Here is a 20,964-nt window from a genome sequence, read left to right as displayed (position 1 = left end):
GTTTAACATAGTGAAGAAAAGAGTGATTACTGAGATACGCCCATGAGAAGATAACATGGAGACAAATATTACAGCTGTTCAATCCTTCTTCAACTCTTGACTTCCAGCCATTTCAGGCACGACTAAACCCAAACAAGATTGTCAAATATTCTGTAAATTTTTAAAGGCATCAAAAACTTTAAGAATAACTTTTTACAACTTGCTGGATAATGGGAGGCAAATCAAATTTACATGGAAAATACACTCAAATGGGAGATATTATGAAATTTATTTAACATTTAAAAAGTTTTAATTTTCATAGTAAATTTTCAACTTTTTGGATGATTGGCCCTATTTTAACAATGTAGGCACATGGTCTGAAGCATGTGGCTCAGGTGCACTTAGATAAATCCACTTTTGCTAGTTTAATGACAGAATTGTCTAAAAGTGTTGGACATCTTTTCTTAATGAGTCATGGGTGTGTTTTGAGCTTAACATGCAATAAACCAATCAGAGTCTCCTTTTCCCTTTACAAGCCAGGTGCGTTGCAACATGGCAGATTGGCTATTTACATGGTGGAATTTGCAAGAGCAATGACTGAATGCTTCTCCAGAGAGGAAACGGAGCTGTTCGTTTGCGAGGTAAAAGGATACACAATAATAATCTTTTACATTGTAATCCTTTGATTTTTAATATTTGGCATGTGTCTGTGATGCTGCACATCCCTGAGTGTGTAATAGGCCTATTACACATTGTTTTACTTTACAATAACAATAGACTTTAATACATTAAGTCATATTAACTAATCGAACCTTATTGTAAAGTGTTACAATTACTTGTTAGTAAAGTATATATTATGTTCCCAAAACCACTGTTAAATTAAACAGAAAAGCAAGCAGGTGAGCATGATTTGGCATGGCAGCCAATACAAATAATAATCCTTTCCTTACCTAAACCCTGCGTTTGGACCAGATCGGTTGCAGAATCATGTACTTCTGAGATTATTATCTTTTTCTATATAGTTTAGTAGTTGGCTTTCTGTGTCATACGTGGCTGCTTGTCAAGCATGAAGTTTTATTTAAATTCTGAATAAAACATCGTAGGCTATACAGCATGCAAAGACTGGCAGAACCTGATTTTACCAAGTGAGACATGTTCCTGGGACAACATCTTTGTTGTCCCTGGAACAACATTGTGATTAACCAATCAGATTTGAAGATCCAGTTTATAGATTTTGTGAAGTTTAAGCTTAAAATCACTGTTTGGTGCTTGTACATCAGTGTCATTCATCTATCATTTCCTCTGATTTTAGGGATTACTCATGGTTAAGGTTAGGTTTAGGTGTAGGGATATGGTTAAAAATACATTTTTGGAGTAAAATGTTGTTCTGTGGTCAACAAAATATGTTGACGCTGGAACACATCTAACTCAGCAAAATCAGGACGTGCCAAAGACTGCTCCCTTTAAATTTATTAAAAACTGTCAGTCATTCATCACAATCCAACAAAGTAAAAAAATAAAATACAATGAACGTGACTACATGATGAAACTTTTAAATATCTTTATTAGAAAAAAGTTCCAAGCATGAAAGAACCAAAGTCTCTTTAAGACAAGTCATATCACTCAGAGGCCATCTTTGAAACACCTCTCAGGCATCCAAGTGCAACTCCTATCTCTTTGAATGGGGAAACATCAAATTCTCCAAAACTGTGCACTAAGTTTAGGATAAATTTCATATTTTAAATCACCAAAGAAATCTGACAACTGTCATAAAGGTTGTTACTTTTGCTCAAATAGCATTATAAAAAGCTTATTTCTCAGGCTAGATCAGCCAGTGCGCGTGTGCAGTCCTAAGAGCACGTCTCAGAGAGCTCACTGTTTCTACAGCAACCAGGACGCTTCAGTGACCCACTGACTTTACTGTTTAGCGATTGGCTCTTTCATTAAGAAGGAAGGGCTTCCTGTGATTGAGCAGCCATATTGAGCATTGCATTTTTCCCCATTCAAAACCATAAGAGTGACATGTCTTGGGTATTCTATAGTCTTTGACAGAACCCAGCACTGGACAAAAAATGGTGACTGGAGCAGTGATTGAGTGGATTCCAACCAAAGCACCTCTAACTGACCATTGCGTTTTAGAAGCCAACAAACATCTCTGTGATTGGCTACATTGCTCACCTTTGAAATTATTTGACGCTTTCCAAAGAAGAAGATACACTGGATTGTTTGCCAAATCTGTTTTGTTATGATATTATTACGAAGAAAACATAGGTTGTGAGCAGCTTTTCCATCTAAAAGCAAGCAGATTCAACAGCAGGAAGTTGTATTGATAAGACTATAATACACGCTAGACTCAAGTCCAACCATCCCCTTCAGTCCGAAGGGGGGGAACAGGGATGTCCATGGGGGGGGCCAAGCCCCCCCAAACCCCTCTCTGGCGCCAGGCCTGGGCAGAGTGCACGTGCATTGTTGACCCGTCTATAGGCACACATTACTAGTGCGTTCTTTAAATAACAACAAAAATACTGCGCCATTGACTTTAGACAAGGTTCTGGTTGGTCAATAGTTTTCAGTTGCCTCAAAATAGCAACACGCCAACAATGCGTCTGAACACACCTCGTCTTCAGACCAAACAGACAAAAACTATCAAACAAATAGGTTTATATGACAAAGTTTATCAAGTTTTTATTCATTATTAATTTTAGGTCGATACACAACCTAAGTAGACAACCTTAGACAAAAAGTGTACAATAATAATAATAATAATAATAATAAAATAAGTGTACTTGAATAACTTTTTTTAATGATATACACACACACATTATTGATGTGTGTGTGTGTATATAATGAAGTAAAAGCCAACATCACTGTGACGAGTGGGGCGGGGCCGAGAGCCGTGGGAACGGGCGAGGCCGGTGGAGTGATTGGAAATGAGTAACATCTGTTTGACCCACCGGTCTCGAGTCCTATGGAGGAGATGGAAGGATATAAAACAGGAGCGACGACAGTGAAGGACAAGAGAGGACCAGGCCTGGGTTTTAGTTTGTGTTCTGGTTTTGTTTGTGCACGGCAGTCGGCTGTGAGGGGCTGCCGTGCTGTTTTGTGTTTATTTTGATTATTAAAATGTAAATTGATTATCCGCCAGTTCCCGCCTCCTTCTTCCCGATGATTAGGAAGTTTTATTGTTACATTGGTGCCAAAACCCAGGAGAAGGAGGGACGCGCTGCTGAAGATCCCTCGCCGCTGTGGTGAATCCGCGGTGCCATCGAGCAGGTGAGGGAGTGTGCCGCCATGGACGCTCGAGGCGGTGGGCTGGAGTGAGTTGCCGGGGACGGGCGAGCTCGCTGCCGGCTGCCCGTGATGTGGAGGGGCGGCTGCCGTCCATGAGGGAGCAGAGGAGCAGGGAACGGGGGACTCCTGACGGCTGCCCAAAATCGGAGGAGCCGTCGCCGTCCACCGGGCGGCGGAGGAGTGTCGTGCCGTCCGCCAAGGGCCGTCCAGTGCCACCGCCAGGCACCGCGGAGAAGATCACCCAGCTGGTGGAGGGCCGAGCGGCATTGCATCTGGGAACCTGAATTTTTTTTCCTCCTCTCTCATCTTTGTCGCTCCTCATCCTTCCATCTCCTTTTCTCTCGCCTCATCTGTCCTACCCCTAGGTTCCCGCAGGTCATTGTGAGGGGCTGCCAAGCTGTTTTATGTTTATTTTGATTATTAAAGTTTGATTTGATTGTCTGCCGGTTCCCGCCTCCTTCTTCTCGTAATTAGGAAGTTTTAATGCGTTACAATCACTTATTCAATTATTTCGTTAGACATAACAAACTACACTTAATTTGCAAAATTAAACAAAGATTGCAACATAAAATGAAATGTACAATAATTGTTCATATGAAAGACCGTGCAAGTAAAATATGCACATTTGTCTATACCAAGTCTTCTGAACCCATATGATAGCCGTAGTTCTCTAGTTTCACTGTAGCTCTCAAATAAAGAGGAAAATAAGACAGGTTTGAAACCAAATTGAGTAAATGAAAGCTTTTTTTTTTTTTTTTTGGTGAACTGATGAACTTAATGGAGTCACAAACTGAATAAATAAGTGTTTGGAGTTGAGCTATCATTTTATTTTTCCCCTTTAAGCAGAAAGAATTTTAAAAGGACACTGACTAAAAACTTGGCAGGTGGGTTACAGAAACAACATGTCTGTAAGACTGGCAGATAATTATAAAATCTGATGACAACCTGTATTTTAAATGGGCCAACACCACATGGCCTCCAAAATGTCACTAAATAATATCTAAACTTTAATATCCTGTGAAGAACAATTAGAAATATATTTCTAATCTTGGATTCAGATCTCATTCTCTGCTGCTGCTTGTCCTTTTTGTTCAATTGCAGTTTAGTAATATATCCTACATCCAATTGCTGCTCAAATGAGCATGCATGCAAATTTTGTGCAAATCACTTTTAAACAGGTTTTTAAACATTTTTACCAAAAACCCAAAAAGCAGATAATCCAAAAGCATGGTTACAGTTGGTCAAAGGTTTTACAAATCTGTTGTTTATTAACTTTTAGTTTAAGTTTAGTTTATTTCAAGTATTTTTTAAAGGTTTTAGTTTTACCTAATAACCCTGATCTGATGTCTGATGTCGATTTTTCACAATACAGTCACAAAGTCACACCTGTACACTTCATTTTAAGAATATAAATTCAAAATATACGATCCTTTTCATGCTCCTGAGCCTTCCCTGCACTCCAAAATAATTTTCTGATGTGCTGAATCCATCAGCATGATTTATATGTATGATACAATGATGCCTGACATGCTAAACATTCACACATTCGTGATTGCGAGGCAAGCTGTTCTGACAACTGTGACTTCTTCCCTCTCTGCCAACTGCTTTGCAAATGAGTAAAAAATAGTGCCTTCTCAGCTTCCCAAAAGCATTCAGCTTACTCATAGGCCTCTGTAAAACTGGGTCACAAGAGGTGCATCCATATTGTTCAGTCATTTCCATTTACTTCCATTCAGTTACTCGCATTCTTAATCTCATTCAGCAACTTGATTTCAAACTTCAAGTTTCAAATAATCTATTAGGCACATTCATTTAATAAAGTTTTTTTTCAGACAGAAAATCTATTTAGTTTCAGTTTGAATGTATTTCAGGGGCAAGAAAATAAATTTCCATTTTCACAGTAGCCTAAATTTAGGCTAAATACAAATGCGGAGGGCATACAAGCGACCAAAAGTAGATTTATAATGGTTTAATTATGCTTATTATTTTTATATTTTGCAATATTGGATCATTTTAAATGATGTCCTTGCTGAAGTTTATTCAAATGTATTATATGTTCACATGTTATAGACAACAAATCAAGTTTTTCTTCCAATGAGACATTTGCAAATGCATTTTAAATGCTTTTAAAAAATAGATTTATACATTTGAAATATATTTTCATATTTCAAAAATATACAAAAGAATGGCCAAAAAAATATTGATAGAAAATATATTTTAAAAGATATTCAGGTAAATATATGTTTTCTATTTATATATATATATATATATATATATTATTTTATGTATAAATCTGTTTTCAAAAATATACAAAACAAAGCCAAAACATGTATTAGTAGAAAATATATGTATTTTGAAACATATTTTAGCTATTTTTATTTTTATTTTTTGCTGTAAAGTTGGAGAACATCTATTTCTCCAGCCACAGAGGCACAAATAGAGCTAAAAGCTGCCCAATTATGAAAAACAAGTTCTTTTTTTGCTCTCTCCCTCTCACGTCAGTACACTAGAAAATGCTCTTTATTATTTTGACGACTCCTCAGAGAGATCACATCAGCACATCTCCAGCAGAATCTGATGAGGGCAGTCAGACTGCCACCACCATCCAGCGTTTCCTCCGAGACGAGGAAAAGGCCTAATCCTGCTTTTAACAAAAGCCCAAAAGGACAACCTGCAGGGAGCCATACAGCAGCAACAAAGACAAATTAGTCATGGCGCTGATTGCCAAAATCACACTGGCTCTGACAACTCATACAAACAACTGCAACAATACATGCAGCAGTAATGAGCCGAGCATGTTGAGCGGAGCTGATTGTTTTTCAACCTGTGAGTCATGCTACCAAAGTGTTTAAACACAATTACTGGCTTGCAGAGAAAGAATGCACATGCTCAGACACAAACAAATCAGTATTTTAATTCTAAATCTTAATTAGTATATGATTGGTTACTTTAATTTTAGATATTATCTGATAGAGATTTACCACATGTAAAAGATTTCAGGTAACAGCCATTTTGTAAATTCTCTCTCTCTCTCTCTCTCTCTCTCTCTCTCTCTCTCTGCCATTTTATCTGCCCACCAAGAGGATGCATTAAGCAGGCAAAATTAAATCAATATCCTCTTATTTTCACTACCATTATCAGAAAAAAGCAGTGGGATGAATATCCCCCCCAAAGCCATGCATATCTGTCAGTGCGGCTGCGGTTATAGGAATATCAGGAGAAAAAGATTTCCACATATGAGAGCTACAAAGAGTCGTTATCCCCACATAAAGTAAGACACAATAATTAAAGCATTCTTCCCAATCTCTGCAATCACAATGTATGCAAATATTATCATGTGTTACAGGAAAAGTTCACCCCCCAAAAAATAACTTACTCACTGTAATAAGTTTGTTTCTTCATCAAAACAGATTTGGAGAAATTGATCATAACATCACTTTCTCTGCAGTGAATGGGTGCCGCCAGAATGAGAGTCCAAACAGCTGATAAAAACATCACAGTAATCCACACCACTCCAGTCCATCAGCTGATGTCTTGTTGAAAGCTATGTGTTTGTAAGAAATATATCCATTATTATGACTTTGGGACTGGGACTATTTTGGGACAGTTTTTGCTTATAAACAATGCTTGATCTTTGCATATTTCTCTCTTAATTTAGACAACAAAACTTTTTCATTGGAGAGACCATTATAATGGACAAGGCTCGTATTCTGGCCAGAAGTTAAAAAATATCATGGTAATTGATTTGTTTCTTACAAAGTTATTCACTTCATCAGACAGTTATTGATGGACTGGAGTGGTGTGGATTACTTGTGGATTATTGTGATTTTTTTATCAGCTGTTTGGACTTTCATTCTGATGGCACCCATTCACTGCAGAGGATCCACTGGTGAGTAAGACAGGCTGTGTTGGCTGTTGTTAAGCAATAACCAAATATTTAGGCAATGTTTTTGGAAAATCACATTAGGCTCAATCCGAGTATGTTTTTGTACGACTGGAAACTTTTTCATTCATAAATGATTTGCAATTTAGCTTTCAATAAATCAATTTTGTGTCCATACAAATGTAAGTAATGTTTATGTGGTAGAACCAAACATTATGCAAAATACATTTGAATACTCATGAGATCATGTTGGATGCACTGGTGCACTGGATTGTGTAATGTAAATGTGTAATGTTTATGCTGACAGTGTGTCCTTAATGTACATTTCGCAATATAACTAAAATACAAAAAGTATGTTTTTGTACTTGTAGATATTATGTAATATATTCTGAGAATGTTTTATTTATTATTATTTCTATTAAAAATGAACAAAGCCCACACCATCCCACTAGTATGATCACATCCATCCTGTTTTTAGCTTCAAACGATCACCTGATGTGTGATGATGAGTAACACACCCTCTCAGCCTGATCAGGAAACCCACACAGCGTAGGTGTACGACTCAGTTGAACTTCAAGCATCCTTCAGCAAATACCATATACTACAGTAGTGCTATCTTAAACCAATAGTTCATCCAAAAGTGAAAATTCTGTCATCATGTATTCAACCTCATGTTGTTCCAAGCCCATCAGGCGTTCATTCATCTTCAAAACACAAATAAAGATATTTTTCATATTCTCTCATGCTTTATGTCCATCCATTGAAAACACAAGTACAAAAAGTCAACAGTAATTCATATAAATTGGTTTAATCCAAATCTTCTGAAGAGACATGATTGCTTTATATGAAAGCTTTTATAAACCCTGATCAACGCACATACATAGAGAACATCAAATTTGCTTAACAGAAGCTCAAATGTGCTTTCTTGACATGCGAAAAGCAATAATGTTTGTTTCTTGTGTCACACAAGAATGTTTCGGCTATAAGCTTTGTTCTCAAACAAGTCCAGTACAGCTTCTGTTTACCATATTTGATGAGCTCCATGTATGTGTGTTGATAAATGTTTATGTGTGATCAAAAGCCTAAATTAAATCTGTTATTTCACCATTTAAAATGTCAACCTCACAGACTGTTACCACTGTGCAGGCTGGTGGTGATGGTGTAATGGTGTGGGGGATGTTTTCTTGGCACACTTTAGGCCCCTTAGTGCCAATTGGGCATCGTTTAAATGCCACGGCCTACCTGAGCATTGTTTCTGACCATGTGCATCCCTTTATGACCACCATGTACCCATCCTCTGATGGCTACATCCAGCAGGATATTGCACCATGTCACAAAGCTTGAATCATTTCAAATTGGTTTCTTGAACATCACAATGAGTTCACTGTACTAAAATGGCCCCCACATTCACCAGATCTCAACCCAATAGATCATCTTTGGGATGTGGTGGAACGGGAGCTTCGTGCCATGGATGTGCATCCCACAAATCTCCATCAACTGCAAGATGCTATCCTATGAATATGGACCAACATTTCTAAAGAATGCTTTCAGCACCTTGTTGAATCAATGCCTCGTAGAATTAAGGCAGTTCTGAAGGCGAAAGGGGGTCAAACACAGTATTAGTATGGTGTTCCTAATAATCCTTTAGGTGAGTGTACATTGTGAGCAGTTTCATATGTTCCAGTTGATATTCATAAAAATAAAATAAAAAGATTGTGTTGTAAAGTGTTATTTAATTGTTATACATAAATTGTAATTTATTGTACAAAATGCTTGCTGTTAAATTAATGATAGTAGAAAAATAGTGAACAGGGGGAAAAAAGTGGGGGTCTGGAAAAACTTAAAGGTGCTGTATGCAATTTTTTTGGCTGTACTAAAGCATAAAAATACCATGTTTGCAGATACTTTTCCGAAAGTTCCATTTCATTCACACATTCTCTGAGGAATAAATAACAAAAAACAATGCTACAGGGAGATATTCTACTTTGAAATGTTTGTTTTTGTGTTGGTCTGTGTAATTCCACCTATACTCCTAACTTACCCAATAGTATTTCAACATCCCAGGTTGCCAGTTAGAGGAAAACAACCATGGAAGCTAGCAAAAAACTGTATCAAAAATCACAGATTCTACCTGACCCAAGGCATATTAAAACAACTCATCAACTTACAGTGTAAAGATCATCGTCATACACTGTTAATTGCCCTCATTTCTGTTGCATTTCATCAGTCTGGCAACTCGTGTGAGCTTTGAGTTTGAGGATGAGGGGCTGGGAGAAACAACTCTCCAATATTTTGAATTTGGAATTCAGTAACCACTTTAACCACTAGCTGTCAATATTACATATTGCACCTTTAACAAAGGAGTGTGTTTCTTTAACTTTTACCACCAGCATATCATAAGTGTTTCCATTAAGCACAATGGTTTGTTTGTTTTTGGTTCATTAGGGGGATATAGCTGTTGACTCATTTGGCTATGATCTGTGGAGAGAATCCTCCCTTTGAAACAGATCTCATTATAAATGTGTAAGATGGTTATTAACCAGCTCTTATAAGGCTTTGTAGTAATTGTAGTAAGCCCGCAACAACTTAAGCACATATTGATTTAGTCACTGTGAGTCCAGAACTATCATTAAATAAAACAGGAACCGAATCAATGATCATGGGATACGGCTGTTTAAAAGACAAACAGTGAATGCCTTTCCCGAAAGAAATGCACTGAACACACTAATGCGCAATGTTCTGAATCAAGCAGGAAAAAGGATGGCGAAAATTTAAAGTATTGCACAATTAGAGAGAATAAAGCAACTATATTAACTACCCACACACAATGCTTTAGTTCAGTTTGGAAACATAAAGACCGAATAATACAGGAAAAATTCTGTTTGGCTGATTAGTTGGTTTAGATTTCTTCCTATTGTCTCCCACACTGGGGTTCCACAAGCACAGCGGTTTATAAGCCACAGACTACAGACACGGGCGAGTCTCTGGCACCAGTCACTGGCAGGATCTCCGGAGCCATGGGTTATTAGGATGTTGCCCAAAGGAAGGACACAGCCTTAGTCAATAGATCGGATGGACCCCTGATTCCTCGCAGTACAAGAAACAAATTAAATAGTGTACCAAGCTAACCAACAATGCCTCAAAGTCAACAAACAGCCTCCAGGCAAGCTTTAGTAAAGTGATCCCTCTTGTACTGTACCAAGGTCTGAGTTTTTAAGTCATTTACTTTAGTCACAATAATCTAACTGGGCTAGCATCCATGCATTCAAATGGAAGGTTATACTGTATAACATTCAGGCCAAAAGTCTTCATAAAATTATATTCACAACCCATTTTACTTTCATACTTTTATTTTTTAGATAAATTTAATGAGAAAATGTTTTTGGTGGGATATACTTCATTATATTTTATTAAGTTTATTATTATGGTGTGCTATTATTAATAAGTGTGAACTGAAATATACTCGTAAATATATTTGTAATCTCATTTCTATTCAAAAGTGTATCTCATTAATTGATATATATTTTGAATTACACATTTGTAATGACGTTGTAATTTTTTTTTTCATTAAAAATGTTACCTGTAAATGTAATTGAATTACACTACAGTTCAGATTTTTAAGTACATGTGGTTTAGTATGTTAGTGAACACACTAAAATATGTGCACTTCTTAAAAACAAAGACATTTAAAATAAACTTAAACGTAAAACTTTAAATTTGACAGTATTACAAAGTGCACTTTTTAAGTGTTTAGAAACAGTCAAGAAAGTATACTTTTGAAGTATACTTAAGTGGCCTTTATATTTATTTATAATATTTTTTTGGTAAAAAAAAATACTTTTAATAATTGAAGTCTGCTACAAGTAACATTTAAAGTACTTTTTCATAATAGATTGACAGTGGCCCTGTGAAACCCCGTTATTGTCACATTTGCAATCACAAGAAATACAGTTTTGAGAATAAACTCATGTGCACATTGCAATAGACAACAACACACCACAATAGTATGAAATATCACAGCTGCAATAAGATGTTCAAAAGACTCTGTTAGTGCTGACAAGGTGCCAGGAAAAGATTTTCCTTATTACTTCATTCATTTTATACTGTGCTAACAGTCAGTGGCACACGTTCAAGCACTCTCGGTTTCTATGTCAGTTATACATCTGTAGTAAGTTTTTGTTTGTTGTTAGGATTCTCTCAGTTGGAGGCCTCTGGTAGTCAGAGGATCTAAGGCATTGGCCCAACCGGCCTGGTCCATAACACATTCTTGGACAGGACTTGTTTTGTCTGTTGGGAATTGACTGGGTCAAGAAAAGTGGGTGTTCCAGACCTGAATGCAAGTCGAATGAGGAGGAGTACTTTCTTTCTGAAAAACTGCTGGCACCCACTTTTGAAGAGGTGTTTTGAACAGGAAGAGGAGGCTGAAGGTCAAGTTCACCCTCCAAAGCATCTCAGTGTTTTATAATGGAAACGCTTCCTTCAGTTGTTCATTTTTTGCTTTTATAGCTGTCCTATTATGCTTATTTAAATAGAAGAGTTTAGGATAAAGTAAGATTTTTTTTCAGCAAGGACACATTCAAAAGTTGAGTCGATGTAGACAAGTTCACTCACTTTATATGTTTTAGAATTGTAGACATGTAAAACATCCACGTTTCACATTATTATTAGGTGCTTTAATAATATAATTATGTGAATATCACTGCATGATTAATGTACGTAAACTAGTTTGTTCAGTTTCTCGCACAAACAAATCGTTTCACTTCATAAGATCTCAATACATCATCGGGGCCAGTGGTATTAATTTGGTGTTTAATCTCAAAAATAGAAAAAAAAATTGTCTTTTACCTTTTTGAGGGAATCCCCTCCCAAATCAACTTCCAATTAATACATTACATTTTGGAATGCTTTTTAAGAAGACTTAATTTGCATTACTTACAACGGTCACCTAAAACAATACCTAAATAGCTTATTGTTTGAAATTACCAATGGGCTGTGCTGCCTTTGTGACATCACCCAAAAATGATTGTCAAAAGTGGAGCAAATATATTTAAAGAAAGATGCACTAAATTCCAAGAAAAATTACAAGCCTATGTGATAGTGTCCACCTCCATCAGCAGAGACACAAGCACTGACCTGTCGTAATCCTGGCAGATCTCCCCCACGGCTATCAAGGCTTTCAGATACTCATTCGGCTGATATGGGTTGATGTAGTGCAGGGAACAGCTATTGCGAGGGTCCCCATTGGACGCCGTGAAGTCAATGGCAACCTAGAGAGATAATAGCATGACACACTCTTGATAAAACTGCAAAATGCAGGACAAAAATGGAATGGGTTACATAATCTGATCGATCGTCAAGTAAGTTTAATCACTTTAATTTTACGCCCAGAACAAAACGTGTCTCCATTGTAGACAATTGAAAGGAAATGTCAGTCTACAAAAAGACAAGCACTCAAGAGCTGTCTTTCCTGGGAAGTTACACAAAACCGGACTAGAACAGTTCTGCAATCAAATAGCCATATGTATAAATAATTAAAGTGCTTAAAACGGACAGTATGTCTAATTTTTTTGTTTAGAGGCGAGCCAGTTGTATAGTCATTCACCAAGCAGATGTTATAATCCAAAATACCACAAACAGCTACCATATGCTCTATAATACAGAAATACAGCTCATATCCCAGTAAACACTTGATATATTATATCAAAGCACTGTATTACGATCCTGTGTGAATCCTGCCCCAAAACATTCACTCTGAGGCTTTCACTACTTGGCATCTGATTATCTTTAATTTAACAGGCAACGGGAGAATTTGGATATTTAAATAATGAATATTCAATTGTATTCATTAATAATCTTGGCCCATTTGGGCTGCTCTTAAGGAAAGCTTAGGGTGGGGGACTTAAAACAGTTTGGAGGAGATATTAATTTGTTCTTTTGCCTCCAGCCGTGAAACAATCACATTCTGACTCAACATAAAAGTCAAGAGCAGCTGGTCAAAAAATGACAACTGTGAATAAGGACAAAATAGCATATTCTAATCTTGTTTTTAAGAATCTTAGCTATTTTTACTAGCAAACAAGAAATACAAATACTTAAGAACATTATGTTTTGCAGTCTGCCTCACAAAATCGTGTCTAATCTACTATAAATGAGCTGCATTTGTGATGAGAAGGCCGTTATCAGTGCAGCACTCCTGGCATCTACATGCTTGCTGGAGAACATGAACAGTAAATCTGTGAAGGGTCTGGATCACACCACGGTGCTAAATGTGGAGCGCACTGCTGTTCCCACTTACTGTGAAGTGTATTTGGCAGCCTCCCATGATGTAGTCCAGGAAGGAATAGACTCTGTGAAGCTGCAAAATGAAGAATGGAGGGTGAGACTCAGAAACCCTGCCACATTCATCTGCCTTGCTCACCAGAAATCACTATCTGCAAGACTACCTGCAAACTTTTAGCGTCTCAAACACACAAGTACTGTACACGAGATATGAAACTAGGCATTCTATTTCATATTCTGTTTCATTCTATTTAATACTAGTTAATAAACTGATAAATCTGCTGACCAGTAAAGTGTACCATTGTATAAATGTGCAATCTAGACAAACTGCCAAACCTAATAGTACACATTGTCCTGTTGTTTGGATTTCCCAAAACTGAATTCTTTATCTGTTAATGCATTCATTAAATCAGTTCAGAAATTATTAATGCATGTACTGATTAAATGATAGCCCTAACAAAAAGCAAACACAAGTTTCAAACTGAATTGATACATGTGAAAAAAAATCAGCAACAACAGACTTAAGCAGTACTATAAATAAAAAGCTTCCCTATGTGAAAGCGCACAAACAAGACAAATGTATTAGCCTCTTCCCACCGCACTTATGTCTTTAGGCTAAGCTTGATTGTCACACCCACCCACAACAATAATAACTCCACAGTCTTTTCATTCACAGCTGGTTGGCCAGTATTGTCATGTATTAGCATCCTTAAAATAAGGACGGCATGTCTACAAAGCTCTCTATACACAAAAACATAGACTGTCAGACTCATACCTTGAGATCACTGAGAATAACCAACCCAGAGTTCTTGTAGTTCTTCTTCTTCAATTTGTATTTTGGATTGATGCAGTCCCATGTGACCTTCAGGGGCACGGGAAGAGATCAAAGAGGTGAGCTGAAAATTGAAGGTGGCACTGCAACAAAGTCACTTTTACCACACATGCAGAAGGGTTTTAATCCATTCTAGTTCTCCGCATGAAAACGCTATGACCAATATCAAACGCCAATGAATGACTGAATGTCTCATACTACTGACCTTGTTTCCTGAGGAAATCTTCTGCATTTCTTTGAAATTGGTGTAGAATTCACCAATGAAGTCATGCTTTCCCCTCGAGTCATAATCCCAGACTAAGCACTGCAGTTCACAGACAATTGCAACAACTCATTTTTCTCCAATATGGTTTTCATGCTTTTTTTTGGTTTTATTATTGTACAGGTAATTACTTCTTTATGTAGGAATAGCTCATCATGTCTGATTTTGTCTTGCCAAATTGGTGTGAAGTAAAAAACAAAAATTATTATTTAGCATAATTTCCAAGATGCTCTCATACAACAGCTGTACACAGTGACCAATCAAAACGGGAAAAAAATGACTGAAAAAGCAATCACCATTAGTCCATATAACTCATGTAAGGAGTGTCATGACTGTTAATTGTGATTGCATATTTTCACTTGGGAAGATTTTTTGTGAAAAAACGTAAACCATTTGTTCTTAAAACTAAACTATTGAACGGCTTTGGAAAAAAGATCATACATTGTAAGGATTTTAATGGTTCATTATTTTTGTTGTTGTTCTTTTTGGAGGTTTACAGCCATTGATTACTATATACTTATATTGTAAGAAAAACAACATCTTTGTTGCCGTTCACACAGAATGCATTTTTCCAATCCAATGTGCTACTTTTTCATTGTTTTTCTATGTAAACGTGCTAGACTGACGTGTATGACCGTTGCTTCTCACATCTTTTGCAGCGTCTTGCACATGAGTGCTACGTTTTTAAGACACTGTGACTAGTTAAAAGAATTTCAACTGTTACACACAGCGCTGCTCATCAGTCAAATTTTCAAAACAGTGGACCAATCAATTTAAAAACCATTCCTGAGTCCAGCGTCTCACATTTTTTGAATCAATGTTGCATTCAATGTGAATGTTCCCTTAGACATTCTGCAAGACATCTCCTTTTTTTATTCGACAGAAGAAATTAAGTCATAAAGGTTTGGAACAAAATGAGTAACAGAATGCCAATTCTAGAGTGACCTGTTCCATTAATATTCACCTTCAACTTCCTTTCGTCATCACAGCTGCACAGAGAAATGAGAGACACCTTAAAGGGTTCCCACACAGGGTTCAGATTGTTTTTAATCACCTGTAGATACAAATCAATATCATTATATAAAAGTAGAAGAATGAACAGCAAAAGAAAGATTATTATCCCATGGGGAGGAGATCCTTACTTCAGTTCTGTGTACAAGCTGTTCTGTTCCATCATCATTGATTCGGTAAATCTCCAAGAATGGATCTGACTTGCTGAAGAGATCCTACAGTCACAAAAGAATGTCAATACAGTCCAAGCATTCAAAGGAGAACATCAAGCAATAATATTTTAAAGACCCCATGGCTTTATTAATGCAATCTACTTTACTATATCGATGTATGTCTGCAATAAGAACTCAAGTCAGGACAAAAGACGTGTTCTTTTTTACACACCCAATAGCCGTTTGCTACTTGATCTCAAGGAGATCTATTATACTTGAAAGCTATCCATTAGCATTCACATTCATGTCAATGGTAGTTGCTCTGCTGGCACAAAAGCACATATTTTGATATTTGTCAGTTTAGCTCATGGGCACTCCATTCCGGATGAAGATATTTTCTGAACTCTAAATGTCATTGATCAATCTGACAAATCAATTTGGAAAGTGATGCCATCGCAACACTCATTGACTGATGGCACCACAAGAACATGCATCAAACTCTAAACTAACTGTCATGACAAGAGAGTTTACCATGGTACAGTAAATTAGAGCCCTTCAAAAAAAGTAAGTGGCATAACATTTTACTATAATATTATGTATTTATGATTAATGTGTCGCTTGCTAACAAATTTATTTAGAATGCATTGCTACTTTTCAAGCACTGTCAATTAATTTAAAAAAAATGCTTCCAATGGTGTAGTTATGTCACCTACGTGTAAAGGCTAATTGTACTTATCATACAAACCAGCCAAACGTTGACACCTTCCCAGCTATTGCTAGTATTTCTGGTCCATTTCCCTTGAATATTTCAATTTTACCCTTAAGGTGCAGTCACTTTTACCACCAATACTACTGACAATAGCTACCCAAGCTCACAGGAAAAAGATGTGCCTCTACTGAAGTTTCTCCAAAACTTAAAATACATAAAATGCACATATGAATCACTGCTGTTTCCAGTTTAAATGAACAATAGAGTCAGTAAAAACTCTGACCACTTGTATTCCATTTCACAAAATGCTATGCTTTGAAACTGCTAACTGCTACAAAACGTGTGAAAGGCATGGAATATCAGTGTTGCAGAAACATCTCCACAAGCACATATTTTCAGTGATTTCAATCTTTTTTTGCCCATGAAAGTTTGCTAATGTGACCACATTTTTTGAAGGGGGTATATTACCATATGATGGTAAAAAAGGGAAAAAACACATGCACAATAACACTATCGGGTTGAAAATATTGGTCAAGGAAAAATTAACATTGCATGCCCATGTCTGCCAATTGTGCTCATAGCTGTGGCAAATCAAATCAACAATATTGTCTGAAACAATCATTCAGCATAAGGTTTCTGAATTGCGCCTCTCTGGAGAAGCCAGAGGACTTTCTTCCTAAGTGTGTGCAGATGTGAGAGAGAGAACGAGGCACAGAGAGATAAAGGAAGAGAGAGAGAAATTGGTAGAGCAAAGAACGAGCCATTTAATATCCCCATTTCTCGCTGCATTAGTGTGCGACATCTCCACAGGGACGCTGAAAGAGGAGGTGCCCCCACTATCCGGTTGTCAAGGTAACATCTTCCCAGTGGTTTGAGTGAAGACTGATTTAGAAAAGTGATTTGTCTGTTGTTCACATTCATCACATGCATCACACTTCTCACAGCTGTCATTGCATTTGCTAAGTTCATATGCACCGATGATTCCCCGGCTGTTCATTATTCCCAAAAGACATTTAAGGCTCCAAAGAGACGAAATCCTTAGTGGCTTTTTGTTTGGAATCGGATGGCTAAATGCACAGACTAAAGGTTAACTCTGTGCTTGTATTTTATGATCTGATGAAAGATAGAGCTTTCAGTGCCCCCTGAAAAATACAAAATATGTACTAATATCTACAGAGAAACCCATCTGAAGGTACAGCACCAAATTAAGCATTCAGATTCAAAGAGAAATTGCCAAGTGAAGAGTCTTTGATAAATGTCACATAACCCACAGCGACTTTTCGATTTAAAATGCATTAGTGCCTTCTTCATAAAGAGAAATGGCATTCACATCAAAGACACAGACGTCTCTAGAATATGTCACATGCAGAAGCTGTCATGAAGTCCAATATACAGTACAGACCAAAAGTTTGGACACACCTTCTCATTCAAAGAGTTTTCTTTATTTTCATGACTATGAAAATTGTAGATTCACACGGAAGGCATCAAAACTATGAATTAACACATGTGGAATTATATATGGAATTATATACATAACAAAAAAGTGTGAAACAACTGAAAATATGTCAGATTCTAGGTTCTTCAAAGTAGCCACCTTTTGCTTTGATTACTGCTTTGCACACTCTTGGCATTCTCTTGATGAGCTTCAAGAGGTAGTCACCTGAAATGGTCTTCCAACAGCCTTGAAGGAGTTCCCCGAGAGATGCTTAGCACTTGTTGGCCCTTTTGCCTTCTGTCTGCGGTCCAGCTCACCCCTAAACCATCTCGATTGGGTTCAGGTCCGGTGACTGTGGAGGCCAGGTCATCTGGCGCAGCACCCCATCACTCTCCTTCTTGGTCAAATAGCCCTTGATGCCTTCAGTGTGAATCTACAATTTTCATAGTCATGAAAATAAAGAAAACTCTTTGAATGAGAAGGTGTTTCCAAACTTTTGGTCTGTACTGTAGTTTGATTTACTAATGTGTCCATTCTGTTCAAATCATATCAGTCTGTGTGCACAGAAAGCCAACGTTATTTGAACAGACAGATCCTGCCCAAAGATAGCAGCACAGACATTATTCTGCTTGGCCATTTATTAGACTCCATCCATCCTCTCGCTATGATATCGGGACTGGAATACCGGAGCCAACTATAGGCATTGAGGATGAGTGTGAAGAAGAAATGCTAATCACCTCATGTAATGCAGCTAATGCAAACAATGTGAAGCATTCAAAACACACATATTAATGACTGTAATTTCTAATAAGCAGCAGCATTATAAACTACTGAGCAATAATTAACAGACCTGAGGGTAAAATGTGAAAACACAAGCTGCAATATAAGCAATTACAAGAGGGGAAACAATAAAATCCCCCCTCCCTGAAATAGAGCATTAAAATGGTTGGCTGATGAATATGTCGGGCTGATGGCAGAGATTGCTAGAAATGAAAGTGAGAATTCAATTTTATTGCCTTACGGAATTTGCCACCATTAGCCTTTCAGAATTAGCCTGGTTAATGTTCTGATGGGCAGGCGGACAAGCTCGTCGTTAGGACGGAAATAAATTAGTGATGTGACAACGTAGCCTCTGCTTTCATGCATATGCAATGTGCAAAGAATGTGGTTCCATATTCTGCTTACAGCAGAACTAAAGATTTACTGAATCATCATGCCTTTAACCGAAACAAATCCACCCTTAACAAACTTGAGATGACAAGCTGGATTAGCTTTAGCACACTGAACCGTGCACATTTTTAAATTGAAGAGATGGAGGATTATCTACACTATAAGAGGCACTGGACAACCCCTCTATGTGAGGGTCCCTCATGGTATGACATTTCGGTTCAATTTGTACAGAACTGTTTGTACACTGCATAGAAGCTGCAGATATTCTGTGCATTTACCCAGAGGCACAGAGGTGGAATAATGAATTTAAACACATTCACAGTTGTAGGAAAACAATGGATCATGTGCATTGATTGTTTTGTGTGCACATGCAGCAGACAGAAAATAAGACGTGTACAGATTGATCGTGAGAGAGCTGTGTAAAGATGCTTTAGGTGCAGATTTTGACTGGGACACATTGTTAAAAAACAAGTTCTGTCATTGCTTGCATACTTCAGAGAGTCTGCATTTACCAAACCTATAGTTACAACAAACATTCGCAAATGTGTATGGTTAGAACTACAGCTTTGAACATGTAGCTCGAAACATATAGTTTCTTGTTGGTGTAATATCTGCACTTGAATAGATATTTAGAGAGTTTAGAGAGTCTAGAGTTTCTATGAGAAACTATGAGAAGAGAACAGAAAAAAAGTAAAAAGAAAAAAAACTCTTTACACTCTTTGTCTCAGATCTTTCCTCAGACCCCCAAATGTGCAAAAATTGTACCTTTAGAGGTATAACATCACTTGGGCAGGAGCCCTGAGGGACATCTCTGTACCTTACCTTCCTCTACAAATTAAATTAAATTAATGTATTTAGCAGACGCTAAACGCTGTTAAATTCCCAGCTGAAGCTAGAAGGGATACAGCTACAGGAAACCAACAATAAATATTTTTTCTACCTATTAGATTGTGTTTTCATTAAAGTCTACACCTACCCCAACCCTAAACCTTCCCTTACAGTAATGCAGATATATTAAATAGTGTTGTTTAATAGGACTGCTCCGATCACGATCGGCCGATCGTTAATGCGCATCTCGTCAGTAAAGCCGGTTCTGTAATCAGCGGTAAATTCCCTCAGGTGCTTGATTTCACATAGAGCAGCTGTTACTACACAGAGCCGTTGTTAACTGAGAAGATGCGCAAATAAACGCTGAAAATGAACGTGCATTTGTGCATCTTCTCAGTTAACAATAGCTCTGTGTAGTAACAGCTGCTCTATGTGAAATCACGCACCTGATGGAATTTACTGCTGATTAGAGAACCGGCTTTACTGACGAGATGCACATTAACGATCGGACGATCGTCATCGGAGCAGCCCTATTGTTTAGCATGAGAAAAAGGAAAAAATATTGATGTGAGCATGCACAGTAAACCCTGGTAGGAAAATCTGACGGCTATGATAAAATGTCAGGACACCGGCAAGAGATGTTGATCCAGGAACACATCCTAGTTGGCAAAGTCACAGTCAGCCAATGGTTTACGTGGGTGCTTTGACTCACTGTATGAGCGTCTCCAATCAGAATCACAGCCTGCGCTTTCTGTTCTGGTACAGATGCCAAATAGCATTTCTGTCTCACTGTAAAAAGATGAATAGACAATATATTGATTTTCCCACCTAATGTGGGGTTGAGGGGATGTGAAGCTTGAGCGAACAAGTCATCGATTTGCTGTTTCCTTTCATTACATGAGATGTGTGAATTCATGAAAGTCAGATAAAAAGGGCTGAGGAATGAACAAAAAAGCTGTATTTTGAAGATAACCGCTAAGCATAAATGTCGCCCCAGGCTAAGAGGAAGAGAACAGCAGCATATGAAAGAGGAAGAGGGAGAGAGAAACAAGAGGAAAGAGTAGGAGAACCAGATGAGATGAGTACTGAGAGTAGGACGGGGGTTACAGAGGCGTTTGTGTACTGTGCAGCAG

General features: G+C 37.5%; 1 protein-coding gene across 2 annotated transcripts in view; it reads right to left on the bottom strand.

Moving 5' to 3' along the window:
- The window catches only part of LOC132126804 (copine-7-like), a 61,015-nt gene that overhangs the window by 25,288 nt on the left and 14,763 nt on the right, over positions 1-20,964 (bottom strand). For both annotated transcript variants that reach the window (XM_059538319.1, XM_059538328.1), the window contains 6 exons: positions 15,669-15,752; positions 15,491-15,580; positions 14,470-14,568; positions 14,208-14,294; positions 13,449-13,508; positions 12,287-12,420 (listed from right to left, as the gene is read on the bottom strand). In XM_059538319.1, the coding sequence (XP_059394302.1) occupies positions 12,287-12,420; positions 13,449-13,508; positions 14,208-14,294; positions 14,470-14,568; positions 15,491-15,580; positions 15,669-15,752 (554 nt within the window). The remainder of the gene's footprint in view (positions 1-12,286; positions 12,421-13,448; positions 13,509-14,207; positions 14,295-14,469; positions 14,569-15,490; positions 15,581-15,668; positions 15,753-20,964) is intronic.

Source organism: Carassius carassius, chromosome 3 (assembly GCF_963082965.1).
Source record: "Carassius carassius chromosome 3, fCarCar2.1, whole genome shotgun sequence".
In the NCBI taxonomy this organism is placed as follows: domain Eukaryota; kingdom Metazoa; phylum Chordata; class Actinopteri; order Cypriniformes; family Cyprinidae; genus Carassius; species Carassius carassius.
The sequence above is the reverse complement of the archived record's forward strand: the minus strand, read 5'-3'. Positions and strand labels throughout refer to the sequence as shown.